Genomic DNA, 13,660 nt, shown 5'->3' on the forward strand with positions numbered 1-13,660 from the left:
CTCATGAACACAGAAAACTGTGGTGATTGCCAAGAAGTGGAGGTGGAGAGGTGGAGGAGGGTATAGGGGGGATAAATGGTGATGGATGGAGACTTGATTTGGGGCGGAGAACATACAATAAGCGTACAGATGATGTGTTGTAGAACTGTGCACCTGAAACTTGTATTATTTTGTGAACCAGTGTCACCCCAAAAAATTCAATAACAAGGAGAAAAAGAAAGAGTTCTGCCTTCTGGTCTAAATGCTTGGGTTCAGAGAAAGGTCCTGATCATTTGAACTGGTTGTCAATCAAAGTCCCCTTCATTTTTGCTTTGTTGGCTTCCAGTTCAGCCTGGGGAGGAAGAAAAGTATATTTCCTGATAAATAACATGAAATTCTTATATTCCTTCCTTACTCTAACTTCCCAAACACTATTGCTCCATGGTCATTTCATATACAAAATAGAATAGTGTTTCTAAAATCCTTATAAATATCAAGCAACTGCTTTCCAACCTTTCTGATGTTATGGCAAACATAGAAAATGATAATATCTGTATTAAAAAATGGGGTAAATGCACAAGGCTTCAGTCAAAGTTGATCAGTGCAGGGATCCTGCCCCAGGACCTCCAAAGGGCTGAGGGAATCAATTTACATTGTGATGCACTAGTATCTTATTCTTGGCACAACAGAAAGGAAAACACTGTTCTAGACCAGTGTTACTTAAAGTCATGTGGTCCATGAACTGTTATTGGTCCATGCAAGGTATATACAAAAATTAAGAGTAAGCATTTAGAAACTTTTATAGCCATTTTATTTTATTTATTATTGAATAAAATAATTTAATAAGAACTGAGGCAAATTCATTTTTATTGCATTTTATAAATTATAAATCTGTTCTTGCAAATTGGAAATTTTAAAAAAAAGCACTGGCCTTCACCTCAGAAAATTTGATAAACACCACTCTAAACCACCATGGCAAGGTAAAGCAGCTCCCAAGACCTACTATCTCTGTCACCAAAAAAATCCTCTACAGTCATTAGGATAAACTGGTATACCTTTCATTGAGGCACCAACGAAGTGCTGTGGAGTTTTAAAGAAATATCATAAGTAAATTATTATCAAGAAAATAAAAATGTAGACACCATCATATATAGGTGTGCATGCTCTATGATGAGCCCATGAATAATTCAGAAACTGATGGTGGTACCAGGGCTTTAAGAAGCAATGACCAGCCCTGGCTGGTGTGGCTCAGTGGTTAGAGTGTCAGCCCTCTCACGGAAGGGTCGCAGGTTTGATTCCAAGTCAAAGGCACATACATGGGTTGCAGGTTCAATCCCTGGCCCCAGTCGGGGCACGTGCAGGAGGCAACCAATCTCTCTCTCTCTTTCTCCTCCCCCCCCCCCCACTCTCTGTAAAAATAAATAGAAAAAAAAATATCGTCGGATAAGGATTAACAACAAAAGAAAAAGAAGTAGAAGAAGTAGCAGCAATGACCAGCCCCAATCCCAGTCCTACAAATGTAGCACTATCGTGTGTCATCACATCCTGGGAAAGCATCCATAAACCTCAATTTTTAACTCCTGACCTTGGACCACAATTAACAGAGTAAAATATCATTCTAGCTAGGGCAAGCTAACAAGTACTGTCATTAAGAGCCTGGATCTTGTGGTCAGTACTCCAGAACAATGTATACCAACAGTCACAGCCCAGAGTTAGACAGCTGGCAGCTGACTACACTACTAACCCTGGCAGACTTCCTAAAAGATTTCCATGACTGCTGGAGGATCTTTCTGACCAAGAGATCCAAATAGTCCAGCCCAGCACCCTGCCACTACATGCCACTCACCAGCTCTTGCAGCCGCCTTTTGCTCATGCCTTTGCGCTCCAACTGTTTTTCAATCACTTTGGCATTCTGTGCATACGAGTCAGCAACTTCTCTCTGCAGGGAAGAAAAGAAGTGTCCTTAAACCAGCAGTCACACCAATGAGTAACAACAGAGACCTTAAGTAGCAATTTATACCACTCAAATTATGAAATTATTACTGAAATGGCGGGGCTGTTCCCTTCCTACTCCAGCTTTTCAGTAATCCAGGAGAGTTCAAGTTGCAACTGAAACCACTTAAAAAATAACAGATAACATCTCTCTCTCTGTAAACATCTTTATACTGAAGTACCATAAAGGTAATTGCTGTTACTGCCAAGGGCAGACTCAGAAACTATCAGACCCAGCTTAGAAGGGACCTGAAATCATTGAGCCCAATACTATTTAAACTGAAGAGGGATAAGGGATTTGCCCACTATCACATCTCAAAAACACAGTATGGAAAAAAAATCACCGATTTAGTACAACTCCCTGGTTCTCATTTTACAGATGGTGCTGGGATCCAGGGACACAGGAACTAGCCGGTATCACAGTTTCTTACTGGCAGAGCAAGGTCTATAAGCAGTCTCTAATTATTTTGCTACTGGGATGCTCTACTTCTAGAGCCTCTTTCCTTTGACACCCCCCAGTCTAATTCCCTTGAGAGTAGAAGCACTTACAGCCTCAATCTCCTCTTCCTCTTCATCAATAGTAGACACAGTGACAGAGCTGAACTTGCCCATGTCTTTAGTCCGTTTGGTCATCATCACCTGGAGTCACAGAAGAGCAATCAGTCTAGATACGGCAAGAAGTTCTGTGAGCGTGTACTCACGCACGGGTGTGCAGGTGTGCACAAGCCTGGGTGCTGGGGAACGTAGTTTTTGGGAGTGGACACCCACCTCTTTGAAAAAGGCTGGTCTATCTAAAAGTGCCAATGTTTTTATTTTCATTATGTTTCTAACATTGTCCATCAATAGCTTTTAAAGTATATTTTATTTTATTTTTAAATTTTTTTTCTTTATTGATATTAGAGAGAGAGAGGAAGGGAGGGGGAGAGAAGAAATATCGATGACAGAGAACATTGATAGGCTGCCTCCCGCATGCCCCCCAGTGGGGATCAGGCCCACAACCTGGGCATATACCCTGACCAGGAATCGAACCAGCAACCTCTCGGTAAATGGGTCAATGCTCAACCACTGAGCCACTCCGGCTGGGCTAAAGTATATTTTAAAATTAACCTGATCCATTCTATTTTTAATTGTTTACACTAGAAAAAGAAGAAATTTGGAAATAAATAAATGTGAATAAAAACCATACAATTTCTAATTTGACTCACAGGTAGCTGTAGGAAAGAAAAAAAAAGAACACAATATTATGCACAAAAAATGCCATTCTCTTAATAAAGAATGCATTCATAAAGGACAGTTTCTTGTGCACTATAATCTTAAAAATTGAGGGCTAAATCCATAGCTATATCTTTATTTTACGTTTTAATCCTCACCTGAAGATATTTTCTTTTTATTAATTTTTAGAGAGAGAGGAAGGGAGGGAGACAGAGAGAGAGAGAGAGAAACATTGATCAGTTGCCTCCTGTACACACCCCAACTGGGGATCAAAACCAAAACCCAGGTATGTGCCCCGACCAGGAATCAAGCCCACTACCCTTTGATGTATGGGACATTGCTCCAACCAACTGAGCCACACGGCCAGGGCAAAATCCATAGCTATATTAACCAGCCTGTCTCTTTAAATGACAGTTACCTTCTTAGGAGGCTCTAGCTTCTGAGTATATATATTTGTTTTTCCCAAACCCTGGCCAAACTTGACTACTGCCCCACGCACAGTGAAGGTCACGGGAGCGCTCTTTGGCTGGGACTGGTAGAAGAGTGGCAATCCACACCTGGGAACAGCACAGTGAGTCTCTGGAAGGCCTCAGAACACAGATCTCAAAACAGTGATTTGCAAAGTGTATTCAGATTTCAGGAATATTTTTGTTTGTGGCATTAAAATGATGTGCTCTTTCCACTGTTTCCCAAAACTACTCAATAAGAATCACTGAGGGTGCTTGTTACAACTGCTGATCAGACACCTATACCTCACCCCCAGAAGATCCTGATTCAGCAAATCTGGGGGTGTGGCCTTGGAATTTGTCATTTTCTTCAGCATCCCAAGTGATGCTTATCATCAGAAAGTCTGGTAAACACTGGCTCCTGCTACTGATTGCTTTCCGGCCAAAACTGCAATCATTCTTCCCAAGTGTCTGGGTAACTAGTTTGGGGGTTTTGCCTAGTTTTGTTTTGGTTTCACAGTGTCAAGAGGAAGTGTAAAGGCTCCACTGCAGTGGTCGGTTTCCAAATTCCTGTAGTAATCACCTTACTTTCTTTGGCTGGTCATTTTTATGATATTTTTTCAGCTAAATGAAAGAGACCCATAAGATCTGATAAACTAATTTAATGAATCCAGTGTGGCTGTGAACTAAAAATACCTTCTTGGCCATATCCCTGCTTTAATTCTCCTTGTCTGAGTCTTCTGAGAGCCAAGATATAACTGTACTTACTAAAACAAGATCAAACTTACTACTGCCCAATATTCTATTCATCTAAAGCTGGAAATATATATATTGCATTAAATAAACTTCTGAGGTCTGTGGTCCTATAACAGGCTTTATAAATGGGCCTGAATTAAATTACTCTATGTTACATTTACCTTATGATCCAGCAACCCCACTCCAAGAGAAAACACATGTTCCCACAAGAATGTTCGTAATAGCTCTATTTGTAATAGCCAAAACCATTGACAACTCAAATGCCCTTCAACAAGTGGATGGTGGAACAAACTGGTGCAAAGGAATACTACTCAGCAATAAAGAAGAACAAATTACTGATATACATAACAACTTGGATTAATCCCAAAAGCATTATGGTAAGTGAAAGAAACCAGATGTAAAAGATACAGATTGTATATAGTAAAACACATATTGTAGAATTTACATAAACTTTTAGAAAATGCAAAACCACAGTAACAGAAGGCAAATCAGTGATTGCCAGGGGAGAGGAGTAAGGAAGGAGACTCACTGAGAAGGGCACATGAGGTACTGGGAATGTGCTGTATCATGATAGTGGTGGTATTACATGACTGCATGCTTTTGTGAAAATCCATCAAATGGTACCCTTAAGAAGGGCAAAGTTCAGTTTGTCCCTGGCCCTGGTTGGGTTATGTGGGTGGCGGCCACTCGATGTGTCCCTTTCACATCGATGTTTCTCTTTCTCTCTCTTCCTCTCTCTCCCTTCCACTGTGTCTGAATAAAAAATGGAAAAATGTCCTCGGGTGAGGATAAAAAAAAAGAAGGGCAAAGTTTATTACATATAAATTACACCTCAAATTTTAAAAATTTTATTATGTTAAAAAACCTATTTTTGTGGTCAGCTGATCAGAGATGTAACTTTGACCAGTGTCTTTGAGAAACATATTGTTACTTGTATAGAGATTATAAGGATAAAGATATAACAGGGAATTGCATACCAATAATTCTGTTTCTAACACATTGTTGCCTCTACTTGCATATGCTCAGAGAAACCCACACGGTTAATACTTACTTTGCACACTTCTTCCTGTACTGTCTTTCAATGCCTTCGGGCCTGCACAAAAAAATGGAAGTTAAAGAAGATATGAGCAAATCTCATAACCTACCAACATCACTATCTCATGTCTTCAAATGCTAAAAGGGCCTTTCAAACTTTTTCATTTTATAAACCAACTGATTATGAAACATGCATTAATTTTAAAGCATTCCTTCCTCCCACAAACATTTACTGAGCCCTTACAGGAGTCAGGCATCTCCCTGACAGAGGAAGAGGAGCAGAGGTAGTTATAGTCTTAGCAGCTATCTTAGTCGCAGTAATAAGAATAACAACAGACTTCTGGTCAGGATAGCAGCACAGGTACTCACCTCCTCCCACAACCACATCAAAATTACAACTAAACTACAGAACAACCATCCTTCAGAACTGCCTGAAATCAAGCTGAATGGAAGTCCTACAACTACAAAATTAAAGAAAAAGCCACATGGAGACTGGTAGGAGGAGCAGAGGTGAGGACTGGCTGATCCCACACCCAGGTGTGGCGGATAAAATCAGGAGGACACCTCAGCTGTGAAGGTCCTCCCTGGGGAGTGAGGAGTCCCCGTCCCACACCAAGCACCCTGCCCAGGGTTCCAGTGCCAGGAAGAGAAGTCCCCATAACTTCTGGCTGTAAAAACCAGAGGGAAATGAGGCTGAGTGAGGCTGAGGCTGCTGGATGCTCAGGCAGTCCCCACAAAGACTTACTCAGACTCACTCCCTCCAGGCTACAATGTGGGGGAGGCAGACTGAAGGGAATCAGAGACATACAGTGAAGAATCCCCTTCATTTGGCATCGGGGCAAGAGCTGCATGGGCAGCTTTCTCCCAGATAGACCTTTGTTCCTTTGATGAGCCCTTCCCTGGGGCAGCAGTCGGCAGCCATATCTGGGACTCCAGCAACCAGGTTCCCAGTGTTTGCCCGGCCCTAGGGATTCCCTGAGGCCCCCGCCCCACCCAACTTTCAGGCCCACCCAAGCTGTTTCCAATGGCTTTACCATAGGATAGGCCTGTCTTGGATCCTGCCTCAGATTTTCCTAAAATCTCTCAAACAAGCAGCATCTGGTCTCAGTGAGCCCCATACCTCTCGTCAAGTGGCCCCAAGCCTGGCACTAGAAGCAGCCAACCTTGCTTCACAGTTTGGCTTTTCCTGGGCACCTCCAAACATAGCACAAGAAGCAGCCATCAGCAGATCACTTTGTACCTTATGCTTGATGGCCCTGGGTAGAACATGGGCAGAGGCTGACCTTGCCCCAGAGCCAGCACACCCAGTGGACAGCTTCAGACCACATCGAAGCACCACCACTCAACCACCTCCACAAGTGACACACTGAATGAGTAGACTCAGTGGGTACCAGAGCCCTGCTGAAGTAAGTCTTGCTCTGTGTGGTGGGCCCCTACACAGCTGATCCTCCAAGGGAGTCAGAGGCCAGTGGTCAGTGGGCACAGCCAGTCCTTGCAGCTGATCAGCCTGAGTAAATCCCTCCCACTGATATGCCAACAGCAATCAAGACTCAATTACAACAGAAGGGTGTACAGTCCACACTAGGCGTGCACCTTGAGGGCCCAGCTGGGGTGACCAGGGAGGCTGTGCCACTGGATCCTACAGGACACCTATAACAGTAGGCCAGCCTATGAAGCCTAGGAGACAATAGCAACTCTACCTACTACACAGAAACAATCACAGGGAAGCAGCCAAAACGAGGAGACAAAGAAACATGTCCCATGTGAAAGAAAAGAACAAACTCCAGGAAAAGAACTAAACAAAATGAAGACGAGCAATCAATCAGATGCAGAGTTCAAAACACTGGTTATAAGGATGCTCAAGGAACTTAGAGAGAACTTCAAGGAATTTAAGGAGACCTCCAAGGAACTTAGTGAGAATATCAACAACATAAAAACGGACCAGTCAGAAATGAAGGATGCACTAACTGAAATAAAGAATAATTTACAGGGAATCAATAGTAGAGTAGGTGAAGCCAAGAAGCAAACCATCAATTTGGAATATAAGGAAGCAAAAAACACCCAATCAGAACAGCAGAAAGAAAAAGGAATCCAAAAAAATGAGGATAGTGTAAGGAGCCTCTGAAACAAATTCAAGCGTGCCAACATTCGCATCATGGGGGTGCTAGAAGGAGAAGACAGAGAACAAGAAATTGAAAACCTATTTGAAAAAATAATGACAGCCCTGGCTGGTTTGGCTCAGCGGTTAGAGAGTCGGCCTGCAGTCCAGAGAGGCCTGGGTTTGGTTCCTGCTAAGGGCACGTACCTCAGTTGCAGTTTGTCCCCAGCCCTGATTGGGTTGTGCGGGTGGCAACGACTCAATGTGTCCCTTTCACGTCGATGTTTCTCTCTCTCTCTCTCCCCCTTCCATCTGAAAAAAAAATTAAAAAAAGAAAGAAAGAAAGAAAAAATGACAGAATACTTCCCTAACGTGGTGGAGGAAACAGACATACAAGTCCAGGAAGCACAGCGAGTCCCAAACAAGATGAACCCCAAGAGGCCCATACCAAGACACATCATCATCAAAATGCCAAAGGTTAAAGACAAAGAGAGAATCTTAAAAACAGCAAGAGAAAACCAGTTCGTTACCTACAAAGGAGCTTCCATAAGACTGTCAGACGATTTCTCAAAAGAAACTCTGCAGGCCAGAAAGGAGTGGCAAGAGATATTTAAGGTGATGAAAAGCAACGACCTACAACCAAGATTACTCTATCCTGCAAAGCTACCATTTAGAATCGATGGACATATAAGGAGTTTCCCAGACAAGAAAAAGCTAAAGGAGTTCATAACCACCAAACCAGTATTATATGAAATGTTAAAGGGTTTTTTTGAAGGAGAAGAACAAAAATAGGACCAATAAAATGGCAATAAATACATATCTGTCAACAATTGAATCTACAAATAAAATGAGCAAGCAAAACAGAAACAGACTCATAGATACAGAGAACTTTTTGTTGCTTGCCAGATGGGAGGGGGCTAGGGGGATGGGTGAAAAAGATGAAGGAATTAAGAAGTACAAACTGGTTTTTAGACTGATGAACCTCAAAGGGAAGGTGAGAGGGGGGCAGGAAGAGATAAACCGAAGAACTTATATGTATGTATGTGTAACCAATGGACACAGTCAACACTATTTGAGGGGGGCAAGATAGGGAGGAGGGTGTCTGTGGGGAAAAAAGAGAAACATCTGTAACAAAAATAAATTAATAGTGAAAAAATAACATATGCACATATGCATAACCAATGGACACAGACAATCGTGTGGGGAAAGCAGGAGGGGAACGATATTGGGGAGGAAGAAGTCAATGGGGAAAAAAAGGGGGAACATCTGTAATACATTCAACAATAAAGAGAAGTTTAAAAAAAAAAAAAGACTAGCTCTGGCTGGTTTGGCTCAGCAGTTAGAGCGGTTAGAGAGTCGGCCTGAGGATCAATGACTTGCAGGTTCAATTCCGGTCAAGGCCATGTACCTTTGTCAAGGGCACATACCTAGGTTGTGGTTCATCCCTGGCCCTGGTCGGGTAGTGTGGGAGGCAACCAGTCAATGTGTCTCTATTACATTGATGTTTCTTTCTGTCTCTCTCTTTCCCTCCCTCCCACTCTATCTAATAATAAATAGAAAAATATCCTCGGGTGAGGAATAAAAAAAGAAAGAATAACATTAATAGAGGTAACCACTTGTATAGCTTTTACTATGTTCCAGGAGCTGTTCTAAAGTGTACATGTATTAAGTCATTTAATCCTTATAACAACCCTGAGGTAGGTCATATTATCATTCCCATTTTACAGATGAGGGCTCCTAAGCACAAAGCAATCACATGATTTGCCCAAGATCATAGAGTTAGGAAGTAGAATAGGTTGAATTCAAGTCCCAGCCATCAGGCTCAAGAGCTCACAGGACACTGCCTTAGATAACCAAGTCTTCCACCTACCCTGCGACTTAACAGAAACCTGGGACTCATCCTTTATTCTTCGCTTTCAATAATCTCCCACACCACTGCATCAACAAATCCTGTACATTTTATCTCAAAAAAAATCTTGAACCTGTCTACTTTTCTCTACCTTCCTGCCACCAGCTTAGCCCAGGCCACTGGTATGTTTTCCCCGGACTATGGTCACAGCTTCCTGACTGGTCTTCTCACTTCCCCTCCCCCTTGTTTGTTTCAATCTTTTAATCGACAATACGTGCACATGGTATAGACAGAGTATAAAATGAGAAGTAAATATCCTCCCCACCCATCCTCTACCCACCCAGTTTTCTTCCCCAGAGGCAAATACTGTTTGATTTCTTCTGTTCCTCCCAGAGATAGTGGATAATACAAGCAAAGAATCCTTATTTGTACATAGAGAAAATACATTTTTTTCTTTTTGTTTCTAGACAAGTATAACATATACTGTCCTCTACCTCTTGGTTCACTTAAAAATGTATCTTGGTTAAAAAAAAATACATATATATATAAATAAAAATAAATAAAATCGTTCCCCATCACTGATAAAGAGCTGCTTCATTTTTTACAAGGTCTGTACTGTATGCCTTTGTATGGATGAACCAAAATGTCTTTTACTTGCTGGATAAATTGCTAGAAGTATATCCACTTTAAATTCTGATAGACACTGACAAATGACTCTCTGGAGAATTGAACCAATTTACACTCCCACCACCAATGTGAGAGTTCCTGTTTCCCTACAGTCTCACCAACACAATATGTTATTAAAGTACACTATTGCCAATCTGGCATGTGAAAAATGTGATCTCATAAACTGTAGTTCTTTTTTTTAAAGAGTGAAGCTAGGCATCTTTTGATATATTTAATAGGCATTTGTATTTTGAGGGAGGTGAACTGTCAGTTCCTACCCTTTGTCTATTGAGTTGTCTTTTTATTGTATATTAAGGAGACTTGCAAATGTTAAAGGGCCTTGCAAATATTTCTTCCCTAGTTTTACATTTGTCCTTGACTTTTTCCCCCACATGAAATTTTAGATTTTTATATGCTCAAATACATAATGCGCACGCGTGTGTGTGTGTGATAGTTTGGCCATCCCCACTCTAAATTCATATTTAAAATAAGAATTCTGACTGCTTATTCTAGAATCTGCTTCTACTACTATCTCACCCCAAATCATTTTGTAAATAGGGTCAAGAGTGGCTTCCCGAGACACCTAGAATAAAATCCAAACTCCTTACCGTGACCTACCAGGCAGCACCTGGGCCCATAATTGGGCCCCTGCCTCATCTCACACATTCCTCCCTCTCTCACAATGTACTAGCCACACCAGTCTTCCTTCTGTTCTTTGAACCAACAAGTGCTTTCCCACCTCTGCTCTTTCACACACGTTCTTCTCTCTGCCTGGAATGCTCTTCTTACTACTTGACCACAGCTGCCCCATTCTCGTCTTTTTGGTCTCAGTTCAAATATCATAGAGGCCTTTCCTGACTACCTTTTCTAAGAGGTTCTCATGTGATTCTCTGTATGAGCCCTTTGTTTCATTCATATAACCTTCCATACTCATAATTATTTCTTCTGTCATCCCATTAGAGTGTAAGGTCCATAAGATCAGAAATCAGTGGAGACCACGCTTATCTGTCTCACTACTTTATCCTCAGAGCTGAACAAAGTACTGGAAACAAAATAAACAAGCAATAAATTTGGGTTGAATTATTTTAAGAATTCAGTTTAGTCAGGACATACAAATGGCTAAGAAACATATGAAGAAATGCTCATCATCACTAATCATCAGAGAGATGCAAATTAAAACAACAATGAGGTATCACCTCACACCTGTCAGAATGGCCGCCATCAACAAATCATCAAACAACAAGTGTTGGCGAGGGTGTGGAGAAAAGGGGACTCTAGTGCACTGCTGGTGGGAATGCAGACTGGTGCAGCCACTATGGAAAACAATATGGTGTTACCTCAAAAAATTAAAAATTGAACTTCCATTTGACCCAGTGATCCCACTTCTAGGAATATACCCTAAGAAGCCTAAAACACCAATCAGAAAGAATATATGTACCCCCATGTTTGTAGCAGCACTATTTACAATCGCTAAGATCTAGAAACAGCCCAAGTGTCCATCAGTAGACGAAGGGATAAAAAATCAGTGGTACATATACACAATGGAGTACTACGCAGCTGTAAGAAAGAAAGATCTCTTATCCTTTGAGACTACATGGAGGGACCTGGAAAGTATCATCCTAAGTGAAACAAGCCAAACAGAGAAAGACAAGTTTCATATGATCTCACTTATTTGTGGAATATAATGAACATAACAGTCTGAGGAATGGGGTAGTCCCAGAGACGCGGAAGTGGGGTACAGACTGACAGTCCCCTAAAGAGGGGGGTGGTGGGGGAGAGATAAACCACAGAACTTATATGCATGTATGCATGAACAGTGGACATGGACAACAAACTGGGGAAAGGGCAGGGAGGAAGGGGGAGGGGGGAATTAGTGGGGAAAAAAGGAGAAACATCTGTAACAAAAATTAATTAATAAAAAAAAAAGAAAGAAAAAAAAAGAATTCAGTTTAGTGAGGAAAACTATAACCATGGAGGTAAGTTCTTAAATGGAGGAATGTATACAGTGTAATGGGAACACAGAGGTCGGAGCTGCCAATCTGTCTGGGGCAAGCATGGAAGGCTTCATGAAGAGGTGATGTTCAAGCTGACAGTCCTGATAGAAAATGGTATTTCAGACAGAAGAGTACTATGTACAAAGGCAAAACAGCACAACATATTCAGAGAATTACAAATAGCCTGTAACTAGCCCTTAAAAAAAAAAAATCAAGGGAATACTACGGATCTTACAGAAAGAAAGATTTTAAGATCAATTGTACACCAATAAATTAGATAACCTAGATGAAATAAACCTAGAACAACAGAATAACACAAACTAACAAAACTCACTGGCAAAGAAATAGAAAATCTAAATAAAGAACGAGCAATCACAGAGTAGATAAATGAGACTTGATTAAAATTAAAAATTTTTGTGCTTCCAGGAATAACATCAAGAAAGTGAACTATTTTTACAAGTCTGTGTGAATCTAAAATTATTTCAAAATAAAAAGTGTTTTTAAATGATTTAAATTTCAGCCATTTCATATGGTCCAATCTAATATATGCATGATATATAGTGTCTGCAATAAAAATTTGTTGAACAAAAAAAAGAAAGAAAGAAAGTGAAAAGGAAACGCACAGAATGAGAAAAGATATAGTGGTGCTACTTGGAGTGTAACTCCAAAGTCTGTGATCTCCACCATCTTTAACTCTTTACCGCTGTGCTTACAAGTATTACTTATGCCAAATGTGCTCCCATTTGCTAACATCACTGGACTAGGACACTAGCAATATTTCCCGTTTTGTGTACCCCATCTGGTTCCAACTGGGATTCTAAATTCAATCTCAGCCTGAAGAGAAAGATTCACCATGCCACTGACTTCTAGAATTCTTGAGTCAGCCAATCTTATAAGTTGGAGCTTTCAAAGCACAGGAATAACAAACCAAGGGGGCTGTATATTTCCCAAAGGGTTAATCTTTAAATATCCACAATCAATATGATGTTGTCAAGTCTAGTACACTGCTGGTGGGAATGCAGACTGGTGCAGCCACTATGGAAAACAGTATGGTGTTACCTCAAAAAAACATTAAAAATTGAATTGCCATGTGATCCAGTGATCCCACTTCTAGGAATATACCCTAAGAAGCCTGAAACACCAACTAGAAAGAATATATGTACCCCCATCTTTGTAGCAGCACTATTTACAATCGCTAAGATCTGGAAACAGCCCAAGTGTCCATCAGTAGACGAATGGATCAAAAAGCTGTGGTACATATACACAATGGAGTACTGTGCAACTGTAAGAAAGAAAGATCTCTTATCCTTTGAGACAACATGGAGGAACCTGGAAAGTATTATCCTAAGCGAAACAAGCCAAACAGAGAAAGACAAGTATCATATGATCTCACTTATTTGTGGAATATAATGAACATAACAGTCTGAGGAACGGGGTAGTCCCAGAGATGTGGAAGTGGGGTACAGACTGACAATCCCCAGAAGAGAGGGTGGTGGGGGAGAGATAAACCACAGAACTTATATGCATGTATGCATGACCAATGGACATGGACAACAAAGCTGGGGACAGGGTGGGGAGGGAGGGGGAGTCAGTGGGGGGAAAAGGAGAAACATATGTAACAAAAATAAATAAA

General features: G+C 41.1%; 1 protein-coding gene across 1 annotated transcript in view; it reads right to left on the bottom strand.

The window, feature by feature from the left end:
• Positions 1–223: 223 nt before the first annotated feature.
• The window catches only part of CUNHXorf56 (chromosome unknown CXorf56 homolog), a 35,648-nt gene continuing 22,211 nt past the window's right edge, over positions 224–13,660 (bottom strand). The window contains exons 3-7 of the mRNA XM_036271185.1: positions 5,437–5,478; positions 3,602–3,740; positions 2,521–2,610; positions 1,826–1,918; positions 224–331 (exon numbers count right to left, since the gene is read on the bottom strand). Coding sequence (XP_036127078.1) covers positions 269–331; positions 1,826–1,918; positions 2,521–2,610; positions 3,602–3,740; positions 5,437–5,478 — 427 coding nt within the window. The 3' untranslated portion in view covers positions 224–268. The remainder of the gene's footprint in view (positions 332–1,825; positions 1,919–2,520; positions 2,611–3,601; positions 3,741–5,436; positions 5,479–13,660) is intronic.

The sequence above is a fragment of the Molossus molossus genome, unplaced genomic scaffold, assembly GCF_014108415.1.
Source record: "Molossus molossus isolate mMolMol1 unplaced genomic scaffold, mMolMol1.p scaffold_m16_p_2, whole genome shotgun sequence".
NCBI lineage: Eukaryota > Metazoa > Chordata > Mammalia > Chiroptera > Molossidae > Molossus > Molossus molossus.